The sequence below is a fragment of the Ranitomeya imitator genome, chromosome 2 (assembly GCF_032444005.1).
Source record: "Ranitomeya imitator isolate aRanImi1 chromosome 2, aRanImi1.pri, whole genome shotgun sequence".
NCBI lineage: Eukaryota > Metazoa > Chordata > Amphibia > Anura > Dendrobatidae > Ranitomeya > Ranitomeya imitator.
The window spans coordinates 200,073,981-200,083,441 of NC_091283.1; the positions used below are offsets into that span (position 1 = coordinate 200,073,981).

The 9,461-nt window shown below is 44.6% G+C and overlaps 1 protein-coding gene across 1 annotated transcript; it reads right to left on the minus strand.

Moving 5' to 3' along the window:
* Positions 1-8,038: 8,038 nt before the first annotated feature.
* On the minus strand, positions 8,039-8,545 carry LOC138666323 (octapeptide-repeat protein T2-like). The gene has a single exon (XM_069754551.1). The coding sequence runs from the start codon at positions 8,543-8,545 to the stop codon at positions 8,039-8,041; it is 507 nt and encodes a 168-aa protein (XP_069610652.1).
* Positions 8,546-9,461: the final 916 nt, after the last annotated feature.

Here is a 9,461-nt window from a genome sequence, read left to right on the forward strand (position 1 = left end):
GCCAATTTTATGTGTACCTGGTAGCCCCGTTACGGCATCTCTCTTATACCAGGTCCTAAACTTGCCTTACCTCTCTGAGAATAAACGTCTCCATCTGAATGGGTACATGTGAAAACCTCTTACTAGACTAAAATTCTCTCTCTCTGTGGAGGGGTATTGGACCTGCTGTAATTAAAACACCTGAAGCTAGAAGGCGGAGTGCACGATCAGAAGGCTAGAGAATACATTTCAGAAACCTGACCTGCACATCCAAACATAGACTCAGTGTGAACAGGTGCTGAACCTAGAGTCGCCAACTCGTATATAGTTAAGTAAATAAGGCAGCACACTGCAGCGCTAGAACATACAAACTTGAAAAACGAAATTTGAACTGCATTACTGCACTAGAAATATGAAACGGGGCTACCAGGTACACATAAAATTGGCCATTTTTATGCGCTAAAAGCTCTCATTTTTCATATTTCTAGTGCAGTAATGCAGTTCAAATTTCGTTTTTCAAGTTTGTATGTTCTAGCGCTGCAGTGCGCTACCTTATTTACTTAACTATATACGAGTTGGCGACTCTAGGTTCAGCACCTGTTCACACTGAGTCTATGTTTGGATGTGCAGGTCAGGTTTCTGAAATGTATTCTCTAGCCTTCTGATCGTGCACTCCGCCTTCTAGCTTCAGGTGTTTTAATTACAGCAGGTCCAATACCCCTCCACAGAGAGAGAGAATTTTAGTCTAGTAAGAGGTTTTCACATGTACCCATTCAGATGGAGACGTTTATTCTCAGAGAGGTAAGGCAAGTTTAGGACCTGGTATAAGAGAGATGCCGTAACGGGGCTACCAGGTACACATAAAATTGGCCATTTTTATGCGCTAAAAGCTCTCATTTTTCATATTTCTAGTGCAGTAATGCAGTTCAAATTTCGTTTTTCAAGTTTGTATGTTCTAGCGCTGCAGTGTGCTGCCTTATTCCAGCCCACTGTATATTGTATTAAACCATTTTAAGCTAGAATACATCATTTGAGTTTATTTTATTATTTTGTTCCTCTCCACAATGGTCTGCAAAAAAAAAAAATTGGTGGTTTTCCTCATAATATTATTATTTTTTTTAATACACATGTACATATAGCATCAAGAATCCCAACACACAGAGTCGGAACTCTCAAGGCCTGATTTTTCATTGTACCACTACATACTAGAAAAATAGAAATTGTGTAAAAAGACAAAAAAAACAAATGCTACCTTGTTTTTGTTTCTCTCCATTTTGAATCGGAATAATTTTTTACTTTTTTCATAGTAATTAATATATTATTCACAATACGCACCTTATCTGCTGCAGAACCTCTTTTTGAGTACATCAGAATGTAATGTTTACAATGTGGGGCATTTTTTATTGAGAGGGCACATTTTGGGTTATTTTGTTTTCAGATTCAGAATAGGGAGCAAGATTTTTATTAAGGGGCACATTGAGAGGCAAGATTTTAGTTGGAGGTACATTGTGGAGCATGCTTGCGCTCAGGCGGGGGATATTATTTGGAATTGCAATTCAGTGGCATAATGTAATTTATAGGACCCAGGTTTATTTAAAGAGAATCTGTCAGCAATTTTTTCTATGTAATCTTATAGTGCCATAATATATGACAGAGACTCTGATTCTTGCGATGTGTCACTTACTAGGCTGCTTATTGTGTTCTCTGAGGCAGATTTAGCAGTTCTCTGAATGCTGAGCTGTGTATAACTCCGCCCACACCACTGATTGACAGCTTTTGTGTACACTGGGAATAGGCTGACAGCTGTCAATCAGTTGTGAGGAGCTGAGTTACAAAAAGGAGGAGGACTAGGAGGCTGTTATGCTGTGCTATCAGGCAACACAGTGTGCAGTAATCAGCGCACATACAGTGATATGGCAATAACCCAAAAACAATAGAACAAGCTCTGAGACGTGGAATCTCTGCAGACTACAATACCTGAACCTATCCTCACACAACTAAAAGCAGCAGTGGATTGCGCCTAACACTACCTATGCAACTCGGCACTGCCTGAGGAGCTGACTAGCCTGAAGATAGAAATACAAGCCTGACTTGCCTCAGAGAAATACCCCAAAGGAATAGGCAGCCCCCCACATATGATGACTGTTAGCAAGATGAAAAGACAAAACGTAGGAATGAAATAGATTCAGCAAAGTGAGGCCCGATATTCTAGACAGAGCGAGGATAGCAAAGAGAACTATGCAGTCTACAAAAAACCCTAAAGCAGAACCACGCAAAGGGGGGCAAAAAGACCCACCGTGCCGAACTAACGGCACGGCGGTGCACCCTTTGCGTCTCAGAGCTTCCAGGAAAGAGAATAGCACAGCTGGACAGAAAAAACGGAAACAAAAACAAAGTAACACTTATCTAGCAGAGCAGCAGGCCACAGGAAAGATGCAGTAGCTCAGATCCAACACTGGAACATTGACAAGGAGCAAGGAAGACAGACTCAGGTGGAGTTAAATAGCAAGGCAGCCAACGAGCTCACCAAAACACCTGAGGGAGGAAGCCCAGAGGCTGCAATACCACTTGTGACCACAGGAGTGAATTCAGCCACAGAATTCACAACAGTACCCCCCCCTTGAGGAGGGGTCACTGAACCCTCACCAGAACCCCCAGGCCGACCAGGATGAGCCACATGAAAGGCACGAACAAGATCTGGGGCATGGACATCAGAGGCAAAAACCCAGGAATTATCCTCCTGAGCATAACCCTTCCATTTGACCAGATACTGGAGTTTCCGTCTAGAGACACGAGAATCCAAAATTTTCTCCACAATATACTCCAATTCCCCCTCCACCAAAACAGGGGCAGGAGGCTCCACAGATGGAACCATAGGTGCCACGTATCTTCTCAACAACGACCTATGGAATACATTATGTATGGAAAAGGAGTCTGGGAGGGTCAGACGAAAAGACACCGGATTGAGAATCTCAGAAATCCTATACGGACCAATAAAACGAGGTTTAAATTTAGGAGAGGAAACCTTCATAGGAATATGACGAGAAGATAACCAAACCAGATCCCCAACACGAAGTCGGGGACCCACACGGCGTCTACGATTAGCGAAAAGCTGAGCCTTCTCCTGGGACAAGGTCAAATTGTCCACTACCTGAGTCCAGATCTGCTGCAACCTGTCCACCACAGAATCCACACCAGGACAGTCCGAAGACTCAACCTGTCCTGAAGAGAAACGAGGATGGAACCCAGAATTGCAGAAAAATGGAGAGACCAAGGTAGCCGAGCTGGCCCGATTATTAAGGGCGAACTCAGCCAACGGCAAAAATGACACCCAATCATCCTGATCAGCAGAAACAAAACATCTCAGATATGTTTCCAAGGTCTGATTGGTTCGTTCGGTCTGGCCATTAGTCTGAGGATGGAAGGCCGAGGAAAAAGATAGGTCAATGCCCATCCTACCACAAAAGGCTCGCCAGAACCTCGAGACAAACTGGGAACCTCTGTCAGAAACAATATTCTCAGGAATGCCATGCAAACGAACCACATGCTGGAAGAACAAAGGCACCAAATCAGAGGAGGAAGGCAATTTAACCAAGGGCACCAGATGGACCATTTTAGAAAAGCGATCACAGACCACCCAAATGACCGACATCTTTTGAGAAACGGGAAGGTCAGAAATGAAATCCATCGAAATATGTGTCCAAGGCCTCTTCGGGACCGGCAAGGGCAAAAGCAACCCACTGGCACGTGAACAGCAGGGCTTAGCCCTAGCACAAATCCCACAGGACTGCACAAAAGCACGCACATCCCGTGACAGAGATGGCCACCAGAAGGATCTAGCCACTAACTCTCTGGTACCAAAGATTCCTGGATGACCAGCCAGCACCGAACAATGAAGTTCAGAGATAACTTTACTAGTCCACCTATCAGGGACGAACAGTTTCTCGGCCGGACAACGATCAGGTTTATTAGCCTGAAATTTCTGCAACACTCTCCGCAAATCAGGAGAGATGGCAGACACAATGACTCCTTCCTTGAGGATACTCGCCGGCTCAGATAACCCCGGAGAGTCGGGCACAAAACTCCTAGACAGAGCATCCGCCTTCACATTTTTAGAGCCCGGAAGGTACGAAATCACAAAATCAAAACGAGCAAAAAATAACGACCAACGGGCCTGTCTAGGATTCAAGCGCTTGGCAGACTCGAGATAAGTAAGATTCTTATGATCAGTCAATACCACCACGCGATGCTTAGCTCCCTCAAGCCAATGACGCCACTCCTCGAATGCCCACTTCATGGCCAGCAACTCTCGGTTGCCCACATCATAATTACGCTCAGCAGCAGAAAATTTCCTGGAAAAGAAAGCACATGGTTTCAACACTGAGCAACCAGAACCTCTCTGTGACAAAACCGCCCCTGCTCCAATCTCAGAAGCATCAACCTCGACCTGGAACGGAAGAGAAACATCTGGTTGACACAACACAGGGGCACAGCAAAAACGACGCTTCAACTCCTGAAAAGCTTCCACAGCAGCAGAAGACCAATTAACCAAATCAGCACCCTTCTTGGTCAAATCGGTCAATGGTCTGGCAATGCTAGAAAAATTACAGATGAAGCGACGATAAAAATTAGCAAAGCCCAGGAATTTCTGCAGACTTTTCAGAGATGTCGGCTGAGTCCAATCCTGGATGGCCTGGACCTTAACCGGATCCATCTCGATAGTAGAAGGGGAAAAGATGAACCCCAAAAATGAAACTTTCTGCACACCGAAGAGACACTTTGATCCCTTCACGAACAAGGAATTAGCACGCAGTACCTGGAAAACCATTCTGACTTGCTTCACATGAGACTCCCAATCATCAGAGAAGATCAAAATGTCATCCAAGTAAACAATCAGGAATTTATCCAGATACTCACGGAAAATGTCATGCATAAAAGACTGAAAAACAGATGGAGCATTGGCAAGTCCGAACGGCATCACCAGATACTCAAAATGACCCTCGGGCGTATTAAATGCCGTTTTCCATTCATCTCCCTGCCTGATTCTCACCAGATTATACGCACCACGAAGATCAATCTTAGTAAACCAACTAGCCCCCTTAATCCGAGCAAACAAGTCAGATATCAATGGCAAGGGATACTGAAACTTAACAGTGATCTTATTAAGAAGGCGGTAATCAATACACGGTCTTAGCGAACCATCCTTTTTGGCTACAAAAAAGAACCCTGCTCCCAATGGTGATGACGATGGGCGAATATGTCCCTTCTCCAGGGATTCTTTCACATAACTGCGCATAGCGGTGTGTTCAGGCACGGACAAATTAAATAAACGACCCTTAGGGAATTTACTACCAGGAATCAAATTGATAGCACAATCACAATTCCTATGCGGAGGTAGGGCATCAGACTTGGGCTCTTCAAATACATCCTGAAAGTCAGACAAGAACTCTGGGATGTCAGAAGGAATGGATGACGAAATAGACAAAAATGGAACATCACCATGTACTCCCTGACAACCCCAGCTGGTTACCGACATAGAGTTCCAATCTAATACTGGATTATGGGTTTGTAGCCATGGCAACCCCAACACGACCACATCATGCAGATTATGCAGTACCAGAAAGCGAATAACTTCCTGATGTGCAGGAGCCATGCACATGGTCAGCTGGGCCCAGTACTGAGGCTTATTCTTGGCCAAAGGTGTAGCATCAATTCCTCTCAACGGAATAGGACACCGCAAAGGCTCCAAGAAAAATCCACAACGTTTAGCATAATCCAAATCCATCAGATTCAGGGCAGCGCCTGAATCCACAAACGCCATGACAGAATACGATGACAAAGAGCATATCAAGGTAATGGACAGAAGGAATTTGGACTGTACAGTACCAATGACGGCAGAGCTATCGAACCGCCTAGTGCGCTTAGGACAATTAGAAATAGCATGAGTGGAATCACCACAGTAGAAACACAGCCTGTTCAGACGTCTGTGTTCTTGCCGTTCAACTTTAGTCATAGTCCTGTCGCACTGCATAGGCTCAGGTTTACTCTCAGACAATACCGCCAGATGGTGCACAGATTTACGCTCGCGCAAGCGACGACCGATCTGAATGGCCAAGGACATAGACTCATTCAAACCAGCAGGCATAGGAAATCCCACCATGACATCCTTAAGAGCTTCAGAGAGACCCTTTCTGAACCAAGCCGCCAGTGCAGACTCATTCCACAGAGTGAGTACTGACCACTTCCTAAATTTCTGACAATATACTTCTACATCATCCTGACCCTGGCATAAAGCCAGCAAATTTTTCTCAGCCTGATCCACTGAATTAGGCTCATTGTAAAGCAATCCAAGCGCCTGGAAAAACGCATCAACATTACTCAATGCAGGGTCTCCTGGCGCAAGAGAAAACGCCCAGTCCTGTGGGTCGCCGCGCAAAAAAGAAATAATAATCAAAACCTGTTGAATAGGATTACCAGAAGAATGAGGTTTCAAGGCCAGAAATAGCTTACAATTATTTTTGAAGCTCAGGAACTTAGTTCTGTCACCAAAAAACAAATCAGGAATAGGAATTCTTGGTTCTAGCATAGCTTTCTGATCAATTGTATCTTAAATCTTTTGTACATTTATAACGAGATTATCCATTGAGGAGCACAGAGCCTGAATATCCATGTCCACAGCTGTGTCCTGAAGCACTCTAATGTCTAGGGGAAAAAAAAAAAAAAACTGAAGACAGAGCTGAGGAAAAAAAAATGATGTCAGGACTTCTTTTTTCCCTCTATTGAGAATCATTGGTTTGGGCTCCTTGTACTGTTATGCTGTGCTATCAGGCAACACAGTGTGCAGTAATCAGCGCACATACAGTGATATGGCAATAACCCAAAAACAATAGAACAAGCTCTGAGACGTGGAATCTCTGCAGACTGCAATACCTGAACCTAACCTAAACACAACTAAAAGCAGCAGTGGATTGCGCCTAACACTACCTATGCAACTCGGCACTGCCTGAGGAGCTGACTAGCCTGAAGATAGAAATACAAGCCTGACTTGCCTCAGAGAAATACCCCAAAGGAATAGGCAGCCCCCCACATATAATGACTGTTAGCAAGATGAAAAGACAAAACGTAGGAATGAAATAGATTCAGCAAAGTGAGGCCCGATATTCTAGACAGAGCGAGGATAGCAAAGAGAACTATGCAGTCTACAAAAAACCCTAAAGCAGAACCACGCAAAGGGGGGCAAAAAGACCCACCGTGCCGAACTAACGGCACGGCGGTGCACCCTTTGCGTCTCAGAGCTTCCAGCAAAGAGAATAGCACAGCTGGACAGAAAAAACGGAAACAAAAACAAAGTAACACTTATCTAGCAGAGCAGCAGGCCACAGGAAAGATGCAGTAGCTCAGATCCAACACTGGAACATTGACAAGGAGCAAGGAAGACAGACTCAGGTGGAGTTAAATAGCAAGGCAGCCAACGAGCTCACCAAAACACCTGAGGGAGGAAGCCCAGAGGCTGCAATACCACTTGTGACCACAGGAGTGAATTCAGCCACAGAATTCACAACAGGAGGCACAAGACAACTAGTCATCTAATAATAATCCTCTGCTAATTAAAACACTGATTTTTTTTTTTTAAACTACATCACACAGCTCAGTAAGTGACATGTCGCTGGCATCAGGGTCTCTATCCCTACATCATGCTGCACTCAGATTAAATGGCAAAAGCTGACAGTTTTGACATTTTTGATCAGTAGTACTGCAGTTACTGTGTTTTCCACAGGATGATTTTATATGAGGATTAATAGGCCCTGTAACTTTTCTAAAACAAAAACATAAACACTACTCACCTTTTCTTTTCCCCAACAATCCAGCTCTGATGCCATAGCGGTCCTACTGATTTTTGGTTACAAGCAGACAGCCTATCAATGGTTACAGTAATCGTGTGCAGTAGTTTACAGCTCTCACTGAGCTGGGCCATGAGCAGCTTTGCTGATCGGCAAAAGATAGAAGACACGAGTACTGTTTCTACTTTTATTTTACACCGTCATGGCATTTTATAGCATTAAGAATTTTCTATTTCTCTTTCATTCTCTCTCTTCCTCTTTCCCGCTCCCTCCCTCTCTTTCCCTCCCCCCCTCTTTCCCTCTCCCTCTCTTTCCCTCTCCCTCTTTCTCTCCTTCTCTCTTTCCCTCTTTCTCTCTTTCCCTTTCTCTCTTTCCCTCCTTCTCTCTCTTTCCCTCCTCTCTTTCCCTCCTCTCTTTCCCTCCTCTCTCCCTCCTTCTCTCTCTTTCCCTCCTTCTCTTTCTCTCTCCCTCTTTCTCTTTCTCTTTCCCTCCTTCTCTCTCTTTCCCTCCTTCTCTCTTTCACTCCGCTCTCTTTCTCTTTCCCTCCTTCTCTCTCTTTCCCTCATTCTCTCTTTCACTCCTTCTCTCTTTTTCCCTCCTTCTCTCTCTTTCCCTCTTTCTCTTTCCCTCTTTCTCTCTCTTTCCCTTTCTCTCTTTCCCTCCTTCTCTCTCTTTCCCTCCTTCTCTCTCTTTCCCTCCTTCCCTTTCTCCTCAATCTTTTTCATTCTCTCTTTTCCCCTCTATCCCTCTCTGTCGATCTTTCTCTTTGTGCAGTAGTTTACAGCTCTGACTGAGCTGGGCCATGAGCATCTTTGCTGATCGGCAAAGGATAGAAGACACAAGTACTGTTTCTATTTTTATTTTACACCATCATGGCATTTTATTGCAAGTAGAATGCCCTATTTATTTATTTCTCTCTCTTTCCCTTCCTCTCTCTCTTCCTCTCTTTTTTCGCTCTCTCTTCCTCTCTCTCAATTCCAGTCTCTCTCCCTTTCTTTCTCTTCCTCTCTTTTTGCCTCTCCCTCTCTTTCTCTCTTTCCCTTTCTCTCTTTCCCTCTCCCTCTCTCCCTCTTTCCTTTCCCTCTCCCTCTTTCCTTCTCCCTTTTTCTCTCTCCCTCTTTCTCTCTCTCTTTCTCCCTCTTTCCCACCTTCTCTCTCCCTCTCACTTTCTCTTCCTCTCTCTTCCTCACTTTCCCTCTCTCTTTCCCTCTCTTTCCCTCTCTCTTTCCCTCTCTTTCCCTCTCTCTTTCCCTCTTTCCCTCTCTCTTTCCCTCTCTTTCTCTCTCTTTCCCTCTCTTTTTCCCTCTTTCCCTCTCTCTTTCCCTCTCTCTTTCCCTCTCTCTTTCCCTCTCTCTTTCCCTCTCTCTTTTCCTCTCTCTTTTCCTCTCTCTTTTCCTCTCTCTTTTCCTCTCTCTTTTCCTCTCTCTTTCCCTCTCTTTCCCTCTTTCTTCCTCTTTCTCTTTCCCTCTACCTCTTTCCCTCTATCTCTTTCTTTCTCCTGCTTTCGCGCCTTCTCTCTATCCCGCCTCCTCCCTTTTCCACCTTCTCTCTTTCCCGCCTTCTTTCTCTTTTTATCTTTGTCTGTCTTTTACAAAGAAGAATCCACTCTCTATTTATAGAAGCGCAATTGTAGGACGCTGG